General features: G+C 44.4%; 1 protein-coding gene across 1 annotated transcript in view; it reads left to right on the top strand.

Moving 5' to 3' along the window:
- The window catches only part of T265_14911 (hypothetical protein), a gene marked incomplete at both ends in the record, with an annotated part of 62,033 nt that overhangs the window by 6,716 nt on the left and 29,436 nt on the right, over positions 1 to 25,881 (top strand). Inside the window, 2 exons of the mRNA XM_009175779.1 lie at positions 9,992 to 11,255; positions 25,540 to 25,879. Coding sequence (XP_009174043.1) covers positions 9,992 to 11,255; positions 25,540 to 25,879 — 1,604 coding nt within the window. The remainder of the gene's footprint in view (positions 1 to 9,991; positions 11,256 to 25,539; positions 25,880 to 25,881) is intronic.

Genomic DNA, 25,881 nt, shown 5'->3' with positions numbered 1-25,881 from the left:
AGAACAGAACAGATGGAACCCAAAGTCCCTAATGAATGTGAACCGTGCTAATCAACTTCTCATAGCATTTCGTATGCTGAACTAAATTCCTTGCCAAAACCTCCTGTTAAAAACGACTGTGTATATTTTCTAGTGAGAGAACAGATGGAACCCAAAGTCCCTAATGAATGTGAACCGTGCTAATCAACTTCTCATAGCATTTCGTATGCTGAACTAAAAAAGATTCCTTGCCACGCTGAACGAACTGCGCATTCTATATTCAGGAGGAAACGGCTGCAGGTAAATCGACAAATAACGACTAAAAACTGACTGCATGTCAGTTCAGTAGATTGTAGCCTCAGACTTGCTCGACAACACGTTCGAGAATGCGATGATGCGAGTCCCGAGGATTGGAACTGATCACACATGAAGTCTTATGTAAATGAATTAGGTTTCGCTGCCACCCCTTGGTTCGGTGAGTAGCGCCAAACAGTAGTGCTGAGACCTTAACTTATCAGGTGGCGATTTGCATAAAAGCACCACCCATCGTTGGCATATTTTCGGATAAGTACGTCGAGTACGCACAAATTCGTCCAAGATGAGATTGAAGTCCTAAACTCTGGCACCTGATGCATCGTAACACATGTAGGTATAGATTACGGGGTGCAATTTTCCGACGAACGTTCAGCGGCGCGTCAGAGTTTATGTATCGAATCCGGGACGAACTTCAAAAAAATGCGAAAAAAACGACACTTCCCTCAAATTCAAATAAATATCGGGCAATCAGTCGAATTTGGTTCAACACACAATATTTTAAATGATGCGCGAATAAACTAGGCTTTAATGGATTTCCGACATTTGCCAGCAGTCAGCAGACCACTAATCAAGGTCACATAGGCCAGACGATCACGTGAGCCGTCATTGTGCCGCCTGTAAAGAGGCAAATTGACAAGCGATCGTGCACAATCGACCAACTCAGTTGCTCAATCTCTATAGCCACTACAAGCATCGTTGTGCGTGCGTCAGGAGACCCATAACAACCGTCAGGATATATTTCAACCAAGACTGACCGCAAAATGACCTTGGATAAACGAAGATGGGGAGGGATCCAAACTAATCGGAAGCTAGATTTTTTGGAGAAAGAGAAGCTCCTAATAATCGAAACCATTTGCTCCTCTTTAACATTGCTAACACTATCTGATGTTCTTTAAACGTTAACAAGGAATACTGGCTCACAATATGCTACCCCGTCACGACGAAACTGGTTTGCAGTTCCCCCAAACAGAAACTGTCCGTCCCAGAGAGGAACACGTATGCCCATTCCCTGAGAGTACTGAAGTCATATAGTAGTAGTTTTGACAACAAGCTGTGCTTCCGAATTTCCCCATCTTATTCAAAAAGCCGCTGGCTCATACTTGATGAATGCCCGTGATGTCTGAACAGAGTGATTGTGATTGTTTCCGAGAACAATCTTTCGTTGTTTTTGGTAAATCTGGCTGGCCGAAAATGAATGAAGGGCTGTCTCTCCTAATCAGTTCTAAAATACCGGAGAGGATTTTTTCGCTGATGTCTAATTCAATTTTTTTTCTAGATTCATACCGCAGCTTTCAATTGTTTTACAGCCTGAAAAATGGTCGGAATAAGTAGTATCGAATTTAGTGGTTGATGCTGAGAACTCTCACTACTGTTAAATACTATAAAAGCTAATTGGCAGGCGAACGCAGTGTGTGAACATCGTTCAAATATTTCATCTCAATACGGTGAGTTCGCGAAATTCACGCTACATCGTTTACGCGCAAAATTTCACAATATAAATGGTGTGAATTTTCAAACAATCAATGGGAATCGGAAGATCTATACAGATCAGGCTTTCAGAAAAGTTCAACCAGTCTGAGATGGTTAACCCTGGAAACAACAGGTGTTTGGATTCAACAACTCCAAAACATGTGGGAGATGACGTAACTTTAAAACTGCCTCACAGAATGAGAAAATGGACCCTGAGTCGAAAAATCTTCCTCTTCCCATTGAAGCAGACTCTTTAAAACAACTAATTATACAGTGACTGGGATCAGAAAAGTTCAGATTTAAGATCCTGCATTTGCTGTGTCAGCTGATCAGTGGTTTCTTCCACCGGGCCAACTGATTTCAACTAATTCCTCCATAATTAACGCCAGAAATAACCAGAAATACGCAGCATAGTCGGTAGTCCATTGAAGCATGGTGTTCGCCGAAATCGTTCAGTAACACATGAGACCTGTGATTTGCTCTCATATTTGGACACCGTCAATCCGCCCGAGACTGTTGGGCCTGTTGAACGTAATGTATCGAGAAGACCTATGTGACCTGGTCAGTGTACGCGGAGGTACAAACGAAGCTGACAAAAATATTCGTTACAAGAACAAAGCGGATATTTATATAGGACCGTATTATCCGGGAACTGGAAGTGTTTGGAATGATCTGGGAACACTGTGTCTATCCCGTCTGTTTCATGAGGACACATGCCAAGAGGGTGGTGAACTCTAGCTAGAGGTACCTTGTACTGAACACACCTGTCTGATTAGAGCTCTCCCAAAGGGCATGATACTGTGTCAGTGATAACATCAATCAAGACATTCACTGTGCCGGAACTCTGTGGTGCTCAGCCGAGTCCAGGGATTATCACTATCCCTAATCAAAGGAAGCCAACCCACTAGGGGCAATACGTATATGTAACTACGGAGCAGGTTACATTGACAGAAATAAAAGGTATCTTTGAGTGAAACAGCAAACGCTGTTTGCATCCACAGTTATCTTTCGGATACTACTGGAGGGACTTGGAAGCTAGAACCATAAACTTTTGCTTGGGCACCTTTCGCAACACGCCATCATGTCGATCTCACCCAAGCATTTACTATCCTTCTTCATCGCTGAAACTCACTTGTTCTGAGGTTTTTGAGGTTGGCACTGATGTTCTCTTTGTGTTCAGAGACAACCCGATAAGACCCTGAAGCTGTCTTGAACTTACTGAGGCAATAGATCACGCCTTTTTCTTGTTACTTGACTGATCTGCTGTGTACGTGTTATAGAAGTTTTTTCGGGTTATGACCTTGGATAATACGGAAGATTTGCACTTGTTAGTCTCTGTGCTCGTAGTGTGTTGTTTCAAACAACTATATAAGCTTCTATCCAGTGCATGATACATTCCTTTCATGTGCATAAACTGTATAAAACATGGAGCTTTTTTTGGGGGGGGGGGTAGGTTAGATACACTCAGACGGTCTCTAAGACACCATCATGATGGTTGCCTGTTTTCTTAACTTTCTGGTGCACAGTCGCAGCAAAGGATATCCTTCCACCGCCGGTCAAGTAATTTGAAGTCAAAAGTGAGCTTTTACACCTCGAGGGCTAAGCTCTCAGTTTGCAAGCTTATGGAACACATAGCGTTTAAATGTTAACGGACTGGGAGTAGCAGTCCAAGGAAGCGTGATAAGGCTTAATGCCATGAGTAACAAACAACCGAGCTAGGTAAAGACTCACAGATTTCCGGTCCTTAATACGTCTGTTGAGGGTAGGGTTATTGTTCGAAACGCCTGGAGAACGTGGATATGACCTTCGATAAGGTTTTGTTCATCTGACAGGGTTTTTTAGGCAGAATTTCTCACAGTTAAGAGCTCACAGTACAATGCCCTAGGTGGCGTGCTTCAAGAGCCAGTAGTTCTGTCCACAAAGGTACGAAAACACGATATACTAACGGCGAATCTACCGATGAAGAACACACACAGTACCAAATTCACGCATTTTCGGGTAAGCGAACAATCAAGACTGTCTGGTGGAACAAACTCGAGCTATTTCGCCCATCTTGCCAAGACAGCTTTGTCTCCACTTTTGAAAGAGTCCTTGACTCCCCTGCTGCATGTATTTTGGAAACACATATCTTCGTGAAAAAGTTTACGAAAAATTTGGTCCTCACGAGATACTCAACTGAATCTCTCGTTAATGATATTCCACAACTGAATATGCTGCACACCGGCCGCCTTATGTTTCAGTTGGCACGATATTCGAGATATCGCAGTATATTTTCATAAAGGAAACTACTCACAGGGTTGCCGAAGAGTTTTCAGCAATTTGTGAGTAGTTTCCTTTATGAGAACCAAGTTTAGTTCATAAAAACAAACATTTGAATCGTGACATTCAGAGCCAATCACGGTACGATCATCATAGATACACTGGTAGAAGCAATCGGTAACAAGTCATGGAGCTAGGGGGATAGAAACATGTGGAAAGAATCTTCCCCGAAATAAGATTCAAACGTAACCGGTGCATACGTGACTCGTGCTCTGTTAGCGAAGTGGTTTCATCAACTTTTGTACCAATAATAATCGCAAAATGGGACTATTCAACACAGATTCCACCATAACAAGGGAAACAATGGTGATTATTGGGAACTCGGTGTCGTGCATTGACGATTTTTCTTCCGAAGGGTGATGAATCAGTGCTTAAACCGTATTCTTTAACGGACAACCTGTTTTAGTTTTCGTCAAACTTATAACTATTGTCTATCAAGGTCAACATATGCTTCAGTCCTGAGTGAATTTTATCAACCGCGCAAATTGGTCAGCGGATGCGCGGTCCACAGTATCATAGCTCGGTAGCTATGACCAAAAGTTCACATATCCGATCCCTCCACACCCGTTAGATGAAGTTCAACTTATCCCGATCCGACCACATTCCTAGTGAAGTTTTCCTCGAACGAACGAGGAACGAACTTCTTCATTCTGTGTTTCTTCTGGGGTTAACGAATCTGTCATCTTCTAAAATATTTTCAGGTGGACCAATCCGATATACGGATGACACAATTATCACTGTCGAGTCATTTCGACAGGCAAACAGGTTATTGGAGTGCGTGAGCCGTTGCCATAGTGATAATGAGCCTACAGTAGCATGTGAAATTCGACAAAACATTTCATCACTTCGATGGTCATCTAAAAAGCTGTTAAGGTAGTAAGTTATACGAGAAATACACTCATTTGCAAATCAATTTGGTTTTCACGAGAGACTCAACTGAATTTCTCGTTTATGATGTTCTACAACTGAATGTGCTGCACACAGGCCGACTCATGTTTCAGTTGGCACGATATTCGAGATATCGCAGTATATTTTCATAAAGGAAACTACTCACAGGGTTGCTGAAGAGTTTTCAGCAATTTGTGAGTAGTTTCCTTTATGAGAACCAAGTTTAGTTCATAAAAACAAACATTTGAATCGTGACATTCAGAGCCAATCACGGTACGATCATCATAGATACACTGGTAGAAGCAATCGGTAACAAGTCATGGAGCTAGGGGGATAGAAACATGTGGAAAGAATCTTCCCCGAAATAAGATTCAAACGTAACCGGTGCATACGTGACTCGTGCTCTGTTAGCGAAGTGGTTTCATCAACTTTTGTACCAATAATAATCGCAAAATGGGACTATTCAACACAGATTCCACCATAACAAGGGAAACAATGGTGATTATTGGGAACTCGGTGTCGTGCATTGACGATTTTTCTTCCGAAGGGTGATGAATCAGTGCTTAAACCGTATTCTTTAACGGACAACCTGTTTTAGTTTTCGTCAAACTTATAACTATTGTCTATCAAGGTCAACATATGCTTCAGTCCTGAGTGAATTTTATCAACCGCGCAAATTGGTCAGCGGATGCGCGGTCCACAGTATCATAGCTCGGTAGCTATGACCAAAAGTTCACATATCCGATCCCTCCACACCCGTTAGATGAAGTTCAACTTATCCCGATCCGACCACATTCCTAGTGAAGTTTTCCTCGAACGAACGAGGAACGAACTTCTTCATTCTGTGTTTCTTCTGGGGTTAACGAATCTGTCATCTTCTAAAATATTTTCAGGTGGACCAATCCGATATACGGATGACACAATTATCACTGTCGAGTCATTTCGACAGGCAAACAGGTTATTGGAGTGCGTGAGCCGTTGCCATAGTGATAATGAGCCTACAGTAGCATGTGAAATTCGACAAAACATTTCATCACTTCGATGGTCATCTAAAAAGCTGTTAAGGTAGTAAGTTATACGAGAAATACACTCATTTGCAAATCAATTTGGTTTTCACGAGAGACTCAACTGAATTTCTCGTTTATGATGTTCTACAACTGAATGTGCTGCACACAGGCCGACTCATGTTTCAGTTGGCACGATATTCGAGATATCGCAGTATATTTTCATGAAGGAAACTACTAACACGGTTGCTGAAGAGTTTTCAGCAACCTTGTGAGTAGTTTCGTTCATGAAAATAATAAGTTATACTTTCCATGAGCCAACGTTGGTTATTGACCGGTAGAATTTTGAACGGACGCCGTCTTTCGAAAGACCACCAAACCAAGACATTCACTCCCTATCACTAGACAATGAGCATCTGCTAAAATATATCGTCGGTTATTGGGCCGAAAACACCGTGAAAAAGAGAAGATCCCTCTGGCTCATAGCGCTGCTATTCGAAGGCGACAAGAACGACAGCATGTGACTAAGAGTATCCACTGTGCTTGTTGTAATTCTTCACAAAACCAGACGCTTCATGCTTAGATAATTTCAGTCCATCTTAGGTAAGTTTTACCTTCTTACATGCCCACCCTTTCCACACATTCCCAAAGGCTTTGCCATACGTACAAACAATGTCGGTTGCGTGTCATCTGCTGAAACGCAATCGGTACAACGAACCTAGGAGGTCCTCCGTCCTCACGAATCGACAGCATCATCATCTTCTATTGCAAATGACGGTTTCGGCTGCATTTGTGTAAACAGTCAGATTTTGTAGCTAGTCCAGTGTGGCTGGTTATCCCATTAAATCCCGCGGGTTAATTTTCCTCTACACGACCTCTGTTCGTATGTCTTCCCTCGCACAGTTGTGATCGATCCGATCGATATGGTCACGCATCTGGGCTGTTTAGCGTTCAAGGTGAATAAATGTGGGCGACCGACCGTAGCATCTTCTTGACGAAACACTACTCATAAGGTTGATGACAACTTTTCGACAGCGCACGACCGATTTCATCCTTCTTGGGGGCTGTTCAGCTAGGCGCAGTCCTCAAGTTGTGGGCTGTCTAAAAGTCTTCAGAATCCCCCTGAGTAAACTTCTGTCAGGAAAATACACTACGATATCTCGAATAGCGTATCAACTGAAACATGAGGCGACTTCTTTGCAATACTTCGTTCGAAGAATATCATAAACGAGAGATTCAGTTGGAATTCTTTCCTTCAAATGCTGCTATCAAGTCAAACAGCTAATTCCGCCAACTTCCTGTTTTACCCTTCATTGAATGGCCTTCATAAATGGGAGTGTCTGTTTACTAAAATCAAAGCACTGACATCAATTTGGGAATACAAAATTACAAACCATAGATAAACGCCTAGGAAATCCATTCGTTCTAGAACTAGCACCCTTTTGAACGCAGTACCAGATCTGTCGTACAGAACTGTATATACTGGATGAAATTATGCAACAGGTGACTGGAAACTTTTGATTCCTAAAAAATGCTATTTGTGTTGCACAGAATTCAACTAAAGTCTAGCACTGCTGGAGAATTTTTAGAGATGGTCACTGTTGACAAATTTGTGCGTAGATTGTCTCATATTTCTTCGTGAATGGCATGCAAACGGTACTAGCCGTCACAATGAGGCGAGTGGTAGATGTTTGATGAAGTTATGCAGAAAATCGTTCGAGCAGCGCTGATCAGTGAGTCTGAAGCGTTTCTCAGAAAACAGCCTTCCCCCAGTCTATGTGAGTTGATTCTGAATTCAGTGTACAACGAAGCTGTATAATCTGGCACCTGGGTGACCTACATCGTTGACATTCGTGCTACTACGGATTCGAGACAGTCACATGAGCCGTCATTGGTTAGCCAAAACCGACTGTGACTTGTCTACCGAATGAAATACCACAGGGAATACATAAGTCGCCACGAACAATTTTGTTAGTCCGAATAGCACACGTGGTGTTTGTGCACGCGCCAAAAATTCTATCACACGTGCAGGAAATCGCGATTCTCTGTCAACGTCTACATCTGGCTATTGAAACATCTACGAGTCTTTCCCCCTCAAGTTGTTCGTCCTGAAACGCGGAGGGTGGTAAGAACTGGTACACTGAAGCTGGATGGAGTCAGCTGTTTGGAAGGATCTTTTTTGCACACATATATAACTCGGTTAGTCAAAAACTCTCGTCCTGTATGCAAAGTCGTATGGTTCTGTTGAGTCCATTGGATTTTCTCACCTGCCGGACACCATCTTGAACCGTGTGGTCCATATAGCATGAGTGGAAAAATACATTTGAGGATGAACTCGAACCACCAACCTCTCGCCCGGTTCTTGTACCAGCTGAACTACCGCGGACGCGATTTGGGTCCACCTGTAGTTCTCCATACGTCTCCCTAATTGAATGACAGTTGATATCCCTCAGGACCGTCAGTAAGCCTCCCGTATCAAGGTACCCAAACAACCCTGAAGTGGATTGCTTTAAAGTAGACAAGGACTTGAAATGAGAAGCTCAGGTGAAGATAACATGGCTGAAAAGGCGCCTGGAGATGGACTCTGCAACCGACATCCCCCTTATCGGATGGTGGCTCGAACCCACCCTGAGGTGTCTCTGCTTATGTTGCATTGGACTACTCGTTTCAACATCTACTAAATTCCCGCCCACTTAAACAGCGTTCCTGACTCACACGTGCCGGAGTACGATGACCGGCCTGAGGATCTGTGTACAGTACTTAGTAGGTGTCCGCTGACGTACGATTAATCCATACTTCGGAGAGCCTTGACAAGCCGTTTCATGGAAACAAACCTATGAACTAAGTGTGGAATGGGAACTCTCTGAAAACCACTCCTATGTTAGCTGGCCTGAATTCATTGCTATAATCTGAGAAGATGGTTCATTCCTTGTTAGGAAAGCACCCCTTGTATTGCACCGTTTAAATTGTTTGCTGGAAGAGCAAAACTTTGCGCTCCGACGCATATTTGCAGCTTCCAGGTTAGAATTTTTTGTGACTTTTTTATTCTCAGTTTTATTCCACAAGGTATGTTTCCTTACGAAGACATATCGGTTGTCCTCGGGTGTTGGACCATATATTCACTCACAAGTGAGGTTGAACTGAGCAAGTCCCACTTCGTGAGATGATGTCAAATACATGGATGATGTGATCCTGCGTTGACCGCGCGATCATTTTTGGTCTCCTTCTAACTAAGGTTCGCAATGAATATTTTTCAGTCATTGCTGTGGATATGTGTGCGGATAGCCATTTCCATCCTAACTAGTTCTTCTCAGGAAATTTCTATTCGGAAGAGTACTATTCTTTCCACAAGGGTTACTGATTTCTTGGGAACGTACCAGCTAACATCGAAGATGTCCCGCCGTTTCCACTACTTTTTGACCGAAGAACATGCGACTGTAAGGTTTCATCCACACTATGTGATCCACCACTTCTCATGGATGAATGACATTCACCCGGAAGGAATTCTGGCCAGGCTTGCCATAGATACGCTGTGTTATAGGATCGTTTCAATCTCAAACGTCTCGACAACAGATTCTCGTATCGTTGTCCTGACACAATCGGTTAAGCAGTCCTATGTGCTCATTTGATCGAGATTGTCATCACAACCGGATTTGCTAAAGTCGATCAGTAACTCAGGAGGAGATATGTGTGATTGTACTGCGGATTGTTTATATGAACTGTCGCTACACTATGCAAGTTTTCCAATAGGACCGTGCACAACGGCCATCACACTAACAAAAACATCATATTGATGTCCGCTAAGTGTCTCTGTTTGCCTCACTCTGCAGTGGTCCCAATCGGCTCCGAGGAGGTCATTGGTCCGCGTTCAGTTAGATTGTTTATATATTGTTGTGCGCTCGTGTGTGCGCGTCAAGCACACGCCTCTCTGGTGGTCATTCGGTTTCAACTTGTACTGTTCATACTCACTCAAGCATCCTTTTCACGATCGCATCCGTTTTGTTCACTCAATCCAGGTCCCAGCGAAACAGGACAAGCTCAAAGTATACGACTTGCGACGAACTACACCAAGACAGTTGAAACAACAGCAGAATCGGAACACAGGAACCGATTCTCAAAAAAGTGCTCCAGTAAACGTGGTCGAGAAATCGACAACTGTTTTGTCCAAATTCGAGAAGCAGGCTTCAATCGAACAATTGGGACTTAATAAAAATCCGGGAGAATTTGCCTCAAGCCTCATTCGTAATGCGAGTTGCCGAATTCGGTCGACTTGGTCAAAACTAAAGCGCTCCAACAGTGGTCATTCTACTGCAGAAAAACCATCTTATCCTAAGGTAACCAGTCCAGGACCCCGCAGATCCTCAGATCCTTCAGCTGTTGTTCTGGAACGGGAAACTTTCAAAACAGATGATGAAATTCCAACTCCGAGTGGAATTGTAACCCCAAAGACGACGGCGCCGTGTACAAACGTAAGCGAAACTCGGAAACCAGTCACGAAATCGGATATGTACTTCGACAACAGAGATAATCAGCTCGCTAAAGAAGCTTCTTCCCTCCCGCCTGGGTGTAGTCAGTGGTCTACCAGGCTCGGTCCACCACCTCCTCCCCCTGTTTCCCCCACTCGGTCTGCACCGGCTCCTCGTGTGCTGCCAATTTTCCAAGGATTATATCATCCAGGGAAACCGGAACAACCTTCCACCCCTCCCGCCAATTATGACATCACTCACGAGTGGAAGTCACCCCCCTTGGGATCCGCATTTTGCTCACTGCCCGTTGGAGATTCGGACAATCTGAACTTACTGACTGACGATTGTGTCGATGTTGGAGAATTGGGTCGCATCAATTATCGAACGGGTAGTTTTATGGGTCGATATCCTCATCCCAGAGGTCAGCAAGCTAGCCAAGTCGTAAGCGCCCAACTTTATTTGCATCGCAACCTCACCCAAACTACACCATCCCGGCTCTCACCGAGTAGACCGTTGTTTCTCTCTCCTTACCAAGCATCGTCTTCCGGAAATACAACTAGGTCAGCTCCTTCACCCAGTCTCTGCTCAATGACCTCTGCCTCGATCCCAACTGTTCCAAATGCCAGTATGCTGCAGGCTACAGCGTATTTGAATTCCACGTTGCCTGACTCAGGGAGGATGCATGCTGTTGTAGCAAGTTCGCCCAAGACAGATTCGAATGCTCTGTCGTTTCAAGAACTTGATCCTGTGTTAGACCGTCTGCTATCTGATGTGTCCAGTATAGAAAATTATCGATCGGCACTGCGATATCAAGGTGAGCTGCATGTACATTACTATCCATTTGTTTCCACCATAATTTATCGCGTTTCGTGCCTAGAACGTGTTCTGCAAAGAATTAGCTATAGCAATCCTCGATTCCATCTAGTGAATTTCCTGACAGGTTTCAGACAACAGAACTTGATAATGACTTATACCGTCGGTTCATCTTCCTTTGAACTCGTTCTCCAGTTTTTCCTGACTGAAGATACTCCGATACACACATCTTGACTATCGCGCTATTCTGATTGAATAAGCTAATAAAATGTTTAAAGTTGGTGACTCATTTATCTGCAAATTGGTGTTTCAGTGCGACCTTTTCTTGTTGGATGAGAAAATAAACAACGTCACGTTGAATTTAGCTCAGACATGACAGGTTTTAACCAGCTAGGCAACGCACAAACACTACGGCCAATTGAGGCTGAAAGCAGTCCACTTGACGTCCGTGTCAGTACTTCAGAACTAACCCCATTCACCTTTTATACAAGTAGGTTCGAACCCAAGTTACCTTGGCTTGGTGCTCAGCAGGCCTATTAGAGGGATGGCTATATGTTAGGGCTGGGGATGAGCTTATCTACGAACTCAGTTTGGGAGGATTTATACTAACAGGTTTCTCACCCGAATAAATACTCTAATGTTCCCCCTAGTCAGTTCTTCGGATGCGACGATAGTTCAAAAGTTTTCCCACATCTCCACGCACAGGTCATACTTCTCGTCCACAAGATAGTAGGGATCGCACTGCCTTGACAAACGAGCTAACTGACGTTGACACTGCCGAAAGTTGGTAAAAGATGTCATGACCTTCTCGATCCGAGAGATGGTTCTGTCTTCAACAATTTTTCGGGGAACGGCATCCATCTGGTTCATCCACTCATCGTGAGGTATTCCTCCGATCCAGAACGGTGTGGTACTAGTCCTCTGCCGAAGATGGTCCGTTTTAGGAGGTATCACACACTAAATCATCCGTAACAAGAAATGGTGTCTTTTCTGGGCTGTGTCTGTCGAGAATTATGGTCCACCTACTGCACATAAAATGAGCCGCGCATACGGAGCTAAGGGGGCACGCTTTAGTTGTTGAACTCCCCTCTCCAGCAGGTTTCTACATTTCCTTACTTCCGTTACTGTCCTTGAAGACATTTCACAATGTTTTAATCCCTTACAAATCGCGTATGCACGCTAAAAAGTGCACAGCTTCGATGAATTTTCCGTGTGATTTCACACGCTCTGGTGAATTTCGAGTGTGCTTATTTTGCTGCATAATGAGGGTACTGGGGTGGTTCGGAACGCCCGACTTTGAGTTTCTGATGTTCAGTCAGGTCCAGTTCAGGGTACTGCACATCTCCAAGACCTTTCCGAACTTGGTTACCAGTCCTTGGGAAATCTGACAAACAAATGGGGAATACACCTTGTCAGTCTTTCAATCCTCAAGGATTACGGGCATTTGTATTTCAGGGTGCTTGCGATATTATATGACCCAGCTTTGATTCCCATCTATCGTGAGGTAGATCGACTTTAAGAGCAACAAGCGCAGGGGGTAGTAATTGTTTGCTGTATGCGCAGGCGGCGATTACGTGTTACTGCGATCTTTCGACGATCGCTTTAGCACAGCGGGATGGCCGGGCAGTTGTCCTGACTGTTCTTTTACTGTATTTAACTGGGCAAAATTTCCTTACTGCGCACTGTTTTAGATCGACGTTCATGATGGAACAGGATCTATGACTACTGATTTTTGACCAGATCGATAACATCTCATGATACTGAATATTTTTTCACCTCATGAGGGGTCAGGCTCTTCAAATGACCTTGTTTACTGAATGGTACCTGAAAAGCGTAAAAGCCCGTTTATTTTTGTAACCACCGACGGGCCACTCAAAGAGCGGGACACAACTTGTCATCTAATTGCCGAATCCGTCTAACAAGTACTGTATCATGCCATAAATACGTACGTCAGTTGGTGATTCACTAGTACGTCTTGCAGAATGACTGACGCGTAGAGGGTACAATATTAGAAGTTCTGTGCAAGCCTCAACCAGATTAGCACACTCAAAGAGCTCCATTTCCCCAACCATACCTTTCAAGACTCCAGAAACAAGAAAGTAGCATCAAGACTTTGTAGCGATCTTTTTCACCTTAGTTCACTGAGGACTCGATTCGTTGTGCTTTTTCAATGTAGAAGATGGACAGTGGTCATTCTCATGTCCAGCTTACACCGAACTTCTTGTGTAGGAAAGTGATTGAAATGATTACGCAATACGGTGCGATACTGAAGTTGTTGGAAGCGTACTAGTTTGCGATAGACATGAGTCTGGAAGAAACGATGCTGCCAATTGTGCGTCGAGTTTACTCAGCCAAACACCACCGAGTATAGACTTTTTAAAGGAACAAATAACCGTGCCTTGGTCCTTTTTTTCGAACAAAGTTTGAAGACATTTATTTGATGCGGTAGCTTTGAATGTAGGGGTAAGGTATACTAGAAAATTATTATGGATACACGAAGCGCTTTTGGCGGTTCATGATGTTCCCCGATGAATGAACTTGAGCAGTGATATCCATCGACCCTTGCAGTTCTCAATCGTCTAACATTAACACTGAGCGCTTCAAATGAGGGATGAAACTTGTGCCAAACAAGCAGATGTCATACAGGTGTCCTCCAGGTTGTTCCTCCTGAATAGGGACTTCCCTACTAAAAGGGGGATCTTGTCTCAGTCCCGCAAACTTTGCCGTTGGATCGATGGGCAAAAGGCCCTCTTAATCTCCAAAAGAGAACACTTTTTTCAGGCATCGGAAAGTGTGAATACTTTTGGTGTATAAGTTGTTTTTTTATCTATAATAAACCAGGATGTTAAAAAGTCAACTTTATTGTTTATCTCTTCTGAGCACTCTCGATACCAAACAATGCGCTTGGCATCTAAACTTTCCGCGGGAAGTGCTGACCTCTTTTGTGTATAATACGACAAATCATGATATGTATCGTGGTTCATTAGCCCAAAGGCTGTTAACCTCGTGAACACTACGAACATTTAAAGTAGTTGTGAGTTTAGTCATCGACCGCAAGCTCAGCTGTTCGGCTGGCATGTCAGCTGACAAACCCAAGCCTTTGCAAGGTCACTCAATGAAAAAGAAGTGTTTCTGTTCCTCAAAGATGAAATGAAAGTCGTCCGCTTCGGTTGATAAGACGCCGCATCTCACTGTCAGTGTGTTAACGATTAGCAGTCTAAAGTTTACACTGTCTTCGCAAATTAATGGAGCCACAATAGGTTCCATTTGTTGCCTTCTGAGGTACTTTCTGGATCATGGGCGTCTGCTTAAACCCTTGAGCCACACTGGTAGACGTAGAGTGGAGTGGTTTTTGACTCCAACTTTCCCACCGTACCCCACATCTTTGATCCTTTTTTAAGAGTTTCAAGCAAATAAATCCTGTCTAACTAGGCTGTACCATAAACCAAGAACTCCATTGTGAGACCGATCATCTGAAAAATACCAACATGACGCCGTAGACTAGTTCCGTCCACTTCGTCGGCTTACACGACCATAAGATGAATTCCGTTCGGCAACGATTGACCGACATACCGAAGTTGTTTTATCGGGGACTTTACATCCTACAATTTACACCCATCCAACCGCGCTGCGGTATGCTTCCCCCAAATCGTAATAAAACGTATGCATGCCCATTGTTTAGCTTAGCAAACAGCTCAACAGCCACCAGATTTACATTTTACCACATCATCGCTGATACTGATGATCGGTTCGAGGACGACCAGTCAAACAACTCAAAGGGAGATAGAACAAGACACAGTGGACTCATTGCAGAACGAGGGATGCGCAGCAGAGTACATTGAATAAGTTCCACAGACAACTTAGTGTATTTAGCTAACTGAACTACCCAAGTTGTTGGTAATTGATCAGGTGGCTGTCGATCTGTTCGCCGAGCTTGGCAACCGGTTTGCAAACGTTTCGTCACCATTCGAGGAGACATCTTCAGTGCGCTGTTGGTTGGGTAGTTCCTCTCTTCGTGCCTGCGTTTATATAGTCTACAAAGAGCAGCCTTTGCGCTGTAACCTGGATTCTGATTGGTCCGTTCTCGGTCTGTATTGCGTCGTGGTCGGCTTCTCTGTTGGTTTGTGGCGTGCCTCCTATTTTTCATAGCTTGCTGTTCTATTAATTTCTTCTTTGAACCCTTGTTCGGCCTCGGGTTGTGTGGTTCTGGATTTCCTTTGTCCTCAGAGGCTGATAGGCAGGATCAATCTCAATGCACCAACAGCAAGCTACTAAAAATAGGAGGCACGCCACAAACCAACAGAGAAGCCGACCACGACGCAATACAGATCAAGAACGGGCCAATCGGAATCCAGGTTACAGCGCAAAGGCTGCTCTTTGTAGACTATATAAACGCAGGCACGAAGAGAGGAACTACCCAACCAACAGCGCACTGAAGATGTCTCCTCGAATGGTGACGAAACGTTTGCAAACCGGTTGCCAAGCTCGGCGAACAGATCGACAGCCACCTGATCAATTACCAACAACTTGGGTAGTTCAGTTAGCTAAATACACTCAGCCGCAAACTAATTTGGTTTTTCGAGAGACTCGCCTGGAACCCAGCTAAATCCCTCGTCTGTGATGTTTCTAGGCAACTGAATGTGCTGCACCAGGCCGCCTCATGTTTCAGTCGCCAAGATGTTCGAGATATCGCAGTACATGCATATTTGTAATGCACCTGCTTATAAGGTCGTGGGCTGTCGGTAAATTTTTAGCAACCTTATGAGTAGTGCATTACGAATATATAGGGTTTTTCAACCCCAAGCAACATTCCATTTCAAACGTAATCTCATAGGGAGGTAAACGAACAAACAGGCCCCTCAAAAATGAATGTCTGAATTAGGGTTCACCTGGTTAACACATAAAACCGGCCTCCGTCCCAATGGGGACCCCGTCGAGGAAGGGATCAGGTCTCACGGGTAATTCCTCTTAGGGAAACTAATCTAATCGGGCTGTTGAGACATGTTAAGCCCGCAAAGGGCATTCTGAGGTTCATGTGAAACCAGCTTGTCAGCAAAAGTGGATCCTGTTTCTGAGCTTAATACTTCGATTACCAAGTCAACATGCACGCCTGTATGAAGGAAGAGGCACACCCGGAAGTGAACTCACACCTGTCTACCATAGTATGGCAGTACTATTAGTGTGTTCCTGCCAATTAGTATTACTATTATTACTGTCATTATTACCATGGATCTGCTGTAAGACAAGACATCCTTATTCAAGGGCTCATTTCTCACCATCATTTCGTGTTTTCCTACCTCTCGGATGTTTTTTGCCGCATTTCTGACAAACGCACCGTAATATATTTATCTGTGTAGAATATACCATGGAAGAATCTTAATTTTGCATAGTTTCACAACCGTTTCGCTCTTTGTACCACTGTTTTCCATCCGGTGGGGAGCAAAAACACAAGATTTGAGATTTTTCTGAATATATGTTCTCATGGTGATAGTAAACTTGGATAACTGTGTTGCGGATTGTGACGGTCACATTAGCAAAGCACTACAAATGACACTCGCGTCTGTTGTCATTTTCTACCACAAGAACTGTTCGCCGCTGACTGGCACTGAACCAACAAATTATTAAGCTTCGGCCGATCAACCGTTTTAAAATTTGAACCAAGTCCTCCCTAATCTGTGCACCCCTCCCCCCCCATCTCCTTTTGTCATCGTTTTGTATGGCAGCCGAACAAGCAAGTTTGACATGTAAGCAACGCTGTTTGTCCTATTTTGGTTTCAGTAGACCTCTATGCCTGCATTGCCTGCTACTCCCGTTTTTGCGAAATCAACTTCTCTGTCCGCGATGCCGCGCACCATTCACTTTGTATCCATGTTGCTATGCGCACAATACACCCTGTTTGTCGGCTCGTTCGTCCAATCGATCGCAATTGACCCGATTGTCCAGAAAAAATAACGTGGCCAGTGTCGATTGTCATTCTGGCTGTCCATAGTTGGACTTTGTGTATCTACTATCGTGCGAGTGCACAAACCCCGTTACCTGTCGCCATCGGAAGCAGTTACATAACTGGTAGTGCGTTGTGTGATGTTCTAGGAAGCTGGCATACCGCCTGGCTGACTTTTTTTGTGTGAATTTGGTGCACAGATCTTAGGGACCACCACTAGTTGTATGAGGATTTTAAGAGCTGGCTTTGTCCGATCTCATCACGTGACCCTTGATTGTCCACTAAAGTGGAACTGAACCGAGTACAAATCACACGCAAAATGGAACGTCTTACGCGTCTTCTTATAAGGTTGATGAAGACTCTTGGATAGTACGTTGTCTATCTCACGCTTTTTTGGGCCGCCAGCTTTGTTTCGTTAATGAACACCATATCAGACGGATGGGCAGATGAGTGTCTAGGAGTTTTCATCAATCTTACAAGTAATATCTCATCAGGGTGAATAATCCCCAGTCCTCAAAATCGTTTCATCCGAAGCGGGCGGTGGGCTGTTTCGAAACGAATCCGGTTGGCGAATAACAGAAGCTCGCCTGTTACGCCATCGTAATTTGCAACAGTGTTTAGCTACGCAGCCTACATGTTCCGCTCATAAACTGGAACGGCACGCGTCTTTACAGTTATTCTGTGGAAGAAATATGCTTGCACCTTATTTGGTTCTGGTGTAATTCAGTACACTATTCTTCCTTAAACCGTCATTGTTCATCAGGGTGCCATCACCTTTCTTCAATTGTTTGAAGCGGTTTTCGTACTGTACCTCGCCAGTCCTTCGTTATACACCTTGTCACCAAAACCGAGTTTACTTCATCACAGAGACTCCAGGGAGTGAGGTGTGTTTGTCATTTGTCTATCAAGACATCAGCACCATCCTCTGCCATGACTTCAGCAGCAGTAGCAGTGTCCACTGACAAATTGTATGAATGGGTGATAATTACGGAATCTGTGGAGTTTCCATTCGCATCGTGGACATCGACAAAGCCAAGACAGTTAATGTGCCATTGTTAGAGTTTGTTAGACCCTCTTGGTCCCCGGATGGAAGGAACCCCTTGAACGAGTGAATAACAGACAAGACGCCTCCAAGGTGAGCTAAACTTGCCCCGGACAGGAAAGATTCTGGATCGACCTTAGCAACTTACCTCGCATAGGTCTGAGGATGGCCGTAAGGTTTTGAAGAGAATCGTGGAAAATTTATCAATCGTTGTCGGATAAAATGCTTATGAAATGTCCAGGCATTTCGGTAAGGGACTGAGAGACAGAACAACTAGTGAGATTAGCAGAGTTTTCTTGAATGCGCGAAGTGCTATGGGCTAGAACTAGAAAGGCTAACAGTTAACTCGTCCACTTATTTGCAACGCTTTTTTTTAATAAAGGGACGTCTTCGGAAGTACGTGATATAGGGAGAAGACAGAAACTTATATATGATGGTGTCTTGAAATATAACGAAGTCTGTGCAAACAAGAGACTTTCACAAACCGTTCACTACCCATATTTCGCGATTAGTACCCCAGGTTCGATTGTGCCGAGTGAAGTCCCCATTCTAGCTGAGTCATCAAAGGCTTTCTTCCTCTAACCTAGAGATAATGGCCCTGCCAGGCCACCCTGCTTGGATGGACTGGCTTGCACGACTGATGAACAATAGCGCCAAGCGCTGGTCAAGAGAGACAAAAACATTGTGGATTTGTGACAGGGATGCATCAATCTCCCCCAGGTTTATTGAACAGCCAACTTGGGGTATTCTTGTACAAGCCCGATAAGAACGTATTCGTTTGGCTCCGCGGGGATTGTACTGGTCGGTATAGTAGATGAGGAAGATGCTGAGTTGAGTACCCTCCACCAAAGACAGCTGAAAACCTCCAAGCACTTAACAACCCTATTGATAACTAATTCAGATGTTTCTACAAGATGCTGATTTGCTTTAAACAGTTAGCATGCTGGGCTCCGATTGCCTACCCTAATAGACTTACGTGACACTGTAGATCTTGGAACTTGGGTGGAATAATGTAAGTTCAAAGACCGTCCATCAGCAGCTGCCGGTGTCACGTTTGTCTAGGTTGTATTGACCAGATGTGACGATTCAGGGACCCACGAACCTCCTCGTTTATTTATCATCGAGAGTGCTGTTCTATTGACAGAGGGAATTTCTTGAAGTGGATGGAACATCCGAGAATCGGCGATATTTTTCGAACCAAAATATCGTTAGTTTTGTAGAGGACGGATGAGCGACCTAGGTAGATGAATGAAACTGCATAAGTGTTGTTGCAGTCCAACAGATTTTCCGCTCTTTCACGCTACTGATATCCGTTTGAGACGTGGTTTATACTAATGGGTATGAATGCGTTACAGCTTGGATATGAGGGGGATACTGGTATCACGTGTACGCTAGACTGTGTTTGGCAGTCTATTATTCCCTTTGAGCACAGCAACCTGTCAGGCCAGTTTTGCTGGCAATTCCGGTATCATCTTACCTGTCTGATCCTGCTGATTGGCCGCTTGTAAGATCGAACCAACCACAGCGCTGATAGTCGTATCGGATATGCCAACAGGTCAGATTTCCTTAATAGATGCGTTCTGTTAAACATACGGAGGATCTCTGGATCAGCCATCATGTGGCGCTGTATAAAACAACAACAGAGTTTTTAGTGTCCCCTGGTGTCGCGACCTGGCGAGGATCTCTGGATCAGCCATCATGTGGCGCGAGTTGGTAGTATTCCCTGGTGTCGCGAGCTGGCAAACACTAGGCCTGATTTAGTTCCCTTACCTGATACACTCGATCCGAACGAACAGAGTAATTTTACTGTGTTGTGACGGGAATGTGTTCTGAAATAATACAAAACAATAAGTGTGTAAACGGTGAAATACATCGAAGTAGGCAGGTTCACTTCTATTGCACGTAGAAAGCCTTATGTAGAAACTGCCATATAACTGTGGCGTGGATTAGGTGCTAAAAAATGCTCAGTCAAACCGTAGACGGTTACAGGACAGTGGAAATGATAGATGGATCCGAGGTATGCATATATATGGATGTACGATCTGAACGACAGTCGGGTTTCGCACTACTGGTTACCGGCATTTGAGCCTCGGAAAGAGGCAGCAGTTTACCAACTACCCTATGCTGCCCTTCCCCTTATCGGGACATTCACTTGTATAGGTTATAGATACTCCATTGCACGAATGTGCTCCTCTGCCACGTTTGTAGCCTATCAACTTAATTTGTACGCAAACTGCTGTTCTCGTATTTTTCTCAATCGTTACTTCGCGAGTGACGTCAATCTAGACTGAAAAGCCGAGAAGCATTGTTCCTATTGTGGCAGTGGTTGTGTGTGAACTGAAGGCTCACGAGCGAGCAGCCAATCAGAACCCAGTGTGTGTGACCATGACCAAACCAATCGGCGTCGTGCGATTTCTACGTAAGCTGGGGTAACTTAGTTGTATGGATCTGAAGAAAGGGCAATTTCGCTGCAGTAGTTGGGAAACGCTCCATTACACTAACTATTAGTTCCCCCGCACCCTTACACCACCTAGTTTCCGGAACACCAGTCTTGTGCTCTTTTCCGGTCGACGACTGTTAACCAGCTGACATACGCGGCTGCTCCCCAATATCTCACTGCAAACGCAGCATGAATCTTCTCGCCTGTGCTTCTGAGCATGCTTTGATATCATCCTGCACGACGCTTGGTTTGCATTTTACTGCAACAGTCTGCCGCATTTTTGTCATGAATAGTCTCCAGTATCAGTTACTTTTTGTGCCATTTTTGCTTTCCAGTTTGCTATATTTGGTTACACAATTTCCTGTATTTAAGCCGTGGGTTTGATCGATCGAGCCCCGGTTCGTAAGTCACTTTGCCGTTGTTCGAGGATCGTAGCCATTTTACTAGGTAAAAAAGTAGTGGTTGCGACAAGTTTTCGGGGACTAGCCCACTCAAAATATGCAACTATTCTTGGGAAGTTGGGAAAACACTGATTTTTTGCAGCTTTTTAAATAACCGTATTTCAGAGTATGTGGGTCCGAATATGTTCTTGCAGTTTGCGGCTTCACTCGGGCTATTTTACGCTTTTCCAAGGTGAGACGGTGGTTGGGGTCCGACGTTTAACTTTGATGAAACAAGCGAGGTGGCTCAGTGGTTAGAGTGCGAATTTACTGACCAGAAGGTCCGTGGTTCGAACCCTACCTGTGCCTCTACTTCCCCTGTCTAGGCTTGGGCGACCTGGCAGTATCCCAGCCCTCGTGCTTCCTTCGGGTGGCATGGCAGCTAGGCACCGAAAGGGTGCTACAACTGAACGCTTATTGTTCTTCGTTAAGTTAGCAAACAGGATGAGTTCGGCAGGACAGTGTAGAAGAAGCCGCAGTACGCCGAAGTCGTGCAGTGAATGAACGATTGGTAGACGCATAGTCAGTTGCGAGCAAAGAAGACATGAATCTTTTTTTTTTGAAAAGACAGGAAAACACGTCCTTCTTTGTCTGATGTGGGAATACTGTGACAAATCTGAAGAATGCTGATGATGAAAAAATTTGGGATAACAGATACTACCACAGGGGAGTCAGGTATTTTTACTTTCATGGCGGCGTGTTTTTCCCAGGAGTCGCTGTCATGCGATGGGTTGTCTCTCGGTGGGTTTCTGTGCAGTGAGCGATCTGGATACATAAGAGATGCGAAACGACTCACATATGGTGGAATTAAACAACCCTATTCGAAAGAAATAGAATTGTTCACTTATTTCTGTTCAATACCGGTGCGCCATGGTTTGACCAACTTCGCGGATGACAATGGTGTGACGAGGTTTGTGCGCCTGTTTCTGAAGATTGAACAGCGTCGAATCCTAACCCGGCTGACCCAGGACTTCGTTCCTAACACTTTCCACCCAAGCCTGCATGTGGCTCAAAAGAAGTTGACCAGACCTATGGTCGTTTGTTATTGGTTACTGGTCGATCGATAGGCAAAATTAGTCCGAGTCTGTTCCATTGATGGGAGTATTCCCCCTGCTGACCAGTGAATATTAAACCTAAATCACAATTAACCTGGTATATTTCTCCTTTCAAACGGAACTTGTAAATTTAACGGTTGTCCAAAATTTCATACTTTGAATGAGGACGCAGTCCACATCCCAGCGGAGAGTTGTACTCGTAAACAATTCGCAAATTCGAATTTGCCTGCGCTCTTATTTGATGAGAATTTCCATATTTGTCTAACCGGTGCTTCCACCTTTCATTTAGATTGTTTGTATTCCTCTCAGGGATGTGCGGATGTCCCTTTTATCTTACGAACGCAGAGGCCAGGTGTTTTGTCCGTCATATTGCGTCACAGCTGCTGATAGCTAAGGCCAGTGTTGCTTTCGGGCACAGACACCCTGGGAATTGCCATGTTGCGGTGTGCGCGCGCGTGCGTGTGTACACAAACCATTTGCACTGGAACGCCTCGCTGGTGTAGATAACAACACTGTTATTTTTGAAGTTATATGGGTAAACACGGCTTGACCTTTATTGAGGTGATGACCTTTATTGAGGTGATGACCTTTCCGTATCCGCTGACGGCATGAGAACAAAAGTGCTTTTATGTAAATAACGATCAAGGATTGTACGTGACTGGGCTTTTAGGAAGCGTGTGAAAATTGTGGTTTGACTGCTTGGATGAAAAGTGACTTTTTAGGGTGGTAAATCATCTGCATTCTTGTCTGAACGGATCATCGGTAGGCTATCCTATCTGTCGATACAGTTGTCACTCTCTGAAGAGATCACTCTTCAGGGTCTCTTCTGGGAGATTACCTCTCCAGGACTAAACCAAGGTAAACTTCTGAAGACAAATAGCCGTACTGTCTGGTGCCTTTATCGGCTAGAGACAGTGTACCAACTGTACATTATTCCCAGTTTCCAGTTTCCCAGTTTCGTTCACAGAAGAGAGAGGGAGAGAATACCCTGAAACAGAACTGTTCTGTTGAGGCTGAGTCGTCCTACGTTTATCACAGAAATGTGACGGTCTCACACTGAAGACGTTATCCCTGATGTTGACTACATACCTTGCCCTTGTGTGCCATTACTGGTCAATCTTGTGCCCTCGCTCAAGAATACGGCAGCCATCAACGCGGCTAATTTAAATGACCATAGCGAGAAATTCCCTGATACACTGGAAACTCCGAAGATGAATAATCTTGAGCCGAAGCCGCTTCTCGGGGGAATTAGGAAAGTTATTTAATCTATCTCGAATTTGTTACTTTGATTCCCATAAATTAAGAGACCAGTTCCTAAACCCACGAAAACCGAGTAGGTACCATTGGATATCGCTGCCGTGGAGGCGGCGAACTCAAGATATCAGCAATTTCACCATATCGCTTTTCCACATATACTTTCCCGGCCATCCAATTAGATCGTCTTTTTCCCCTGGGCAGTTTGCCAGCCCCACGCTCCTGTACCTGCATAGAGACGTGGATTTCGTCGTTCAATGGTTTCATCGCGTCGAAAGATTACACCACTGTATACGTACTGCCACGTTTTGAAAATTGGGAATATAGATGTGAAACAGGTGAATTTTTTAAGAGGTGGAATGTTCATACGTAGTTTAACCACATACCAGAACCTGTGGTTACTACTGATGGCTTACATGGTTGTGGTGGCTGTAAGCGGCCTGCAATACAGCTGTGGCATTAAAATCCAGGCAGGAGGACGAAAACGATTCCTGACTGATGCCTGTGGATCAAAATCCAAGCCACAAGTTGGCAGTGATTGGCAACGGCCACCTTTCACCTGTTCCAGACCCAAATGTGGACAGCCAGCAAACTGTTTCAGGAGAGAATGCCTAGATCCAATATGGGCATACTCCGGTAAAGTTCAGTGGATGGGTGAGGTAAGGAAACCGTTTCACCCCGGCAAGACGATGCAACTCCGCGGCGGTGACCCCCAAGAACTTCAGCATGCTTAACTAGGATGGCTCGACAAATTTGGGAAACATGAACTAACGATATCCTCCAGAACATCTCCCGAAGACTATCCAGCGGGATTCGATCGTAACCGTGTTTACAAGGGAAGTTTTCTGATGACCGAATATCGGTGACGCTGGTTAAGAAAAGCCCATTTAAAGAACAGTGATCACGAGATCAACTGGTCGATCAACAAACTCGTCCAGCTGTCTGTTTGAAGTTCAAACAATGCAATACACTTTTCTGTTTACTGTTATTATTTAAGTGAAGCGCACACGTCACTGCATCGGCAGTGGGTATCAATAGATCAGGTGACACCTAAATGCCGAAGAGATTAGATCCGCCTGTGGCCGAACAAACGTTGAGAACGAGTATGTCTATTTTAACAATCATAAAATCAAGCGCGCATCCCCATTGCTAACCAGAATTGCACCATTGAGAAAGCACTCACATTCACGCTAGTCTTTTAATTTGGCTAGATCCGCGAATGCATGCTCACCGTCTGTGTGATTTGACACAGGTACACTCTGTGCAGGGATATGAACATACACTTGTTGATGCTTATAGTATGAACCGGTACAATGTGTCCAAAAGTGCACTGGTCTCTTTCGGTTGTGTAATATATGCACCTTCGTCTGGCCATTGGTGTACTCCTTGTAACTGTTGTGTTCTGAAGGACTTCCTCATCGGTAACAGCGCCTAGTCCATTAAGTACACGTGAGTACTACTCATCCACAGTGGGTTAATGCAAATCGACCGGTGTAGTCATATTTCCTTTGTTCTTTGATTGCACTTTCTGTCCTACTCTCACGCGAATGTTCTGTCTGTGCCACGAGAAGAACGTCTGAACCTGGTGATGAGTACTAATCAGTGAACGGCGGCATGACGAGTTCTCCTGATCTCTTGGAGTCATTAGCTGAGCTCTCGTGAGTCCACATCACCCCAGTGTTTTACAACAAGAGAAATACTAGCAGTATGATTGGTCATGCATCAGAAATGTGAACACTGAATTCTTCGTTGATTTGATTAGTTTTCTACTTTTTCCCTGTTTTCTTCACCGTCGACTGTAATGACTGTAATGCGCAGAATTTTTAGCCCTCTTTTGTCATAGCTACAGTCTAACTGATAATCAAGTGTAACTCACGTTCGTTCCGTCAACGATGGTGGACTTTCAGCTCTGGATGTGGTCTCTTACACAACTAATTCTGTTTCCCTTTTTTTAAAACTATTCTAGAGTGCGAAGTCTGTGTATTATTCACATTGAAGTGGCATTTTATCTAATGATGAAAACAGAAGAACGAACTTGTCAACTCAGTAGTTTCTTTATAAGCCTCGCTTGCTATCCCGGCTGACCACGGATTAACCTTGATCTTACCTTTAGCCACCCCAACCCGTTCCACGTCCCTCAAACCCAGCCGAGTGTTCTTGTCCTCCAGCGAAAGAATGCCCAACGGCCACCAACCGTACCCTACTTCTGTTGGAATTCGGCCGATTTCTAGTGGTTCTAGTGACCCAGGCTCTATGGCTAGACGATCGTCTTCATCCACTTTGGCTCCATCTCACGAAAGACTGGATGAGCAACTTCGCCAACAAATCACTGACTTGATTCATTTGGAATTCGCATACCAGCATCCCCAGCTTACGACGCCACGAATAGAAATAAAAGATACACCGGAGGTGTTAGTCACAACACCCAATCAACCCCGACTTTCAGAACCTAGGT

Source organism: Opisthorchis viverrini (genome assembly GCF_000715545.1).
Source record: "Opisthorchis viverrini unplaced genomic scaffold opera_v5_291, whole genome shotgun sequence".
NCBI classification, from domain to species: domain Eukaryota; kingdom Metazoa; phylum Platyhelminthes; class Trematoda; order Opisthorchiida; family Opisthorchiidae; genus Opisthorchis; species Opisthorchis viverrini.
Note: the sequence above shows the minus strand (reverse complement) of the source record. Positions and strands in the feature narration are given on the sequence as shown.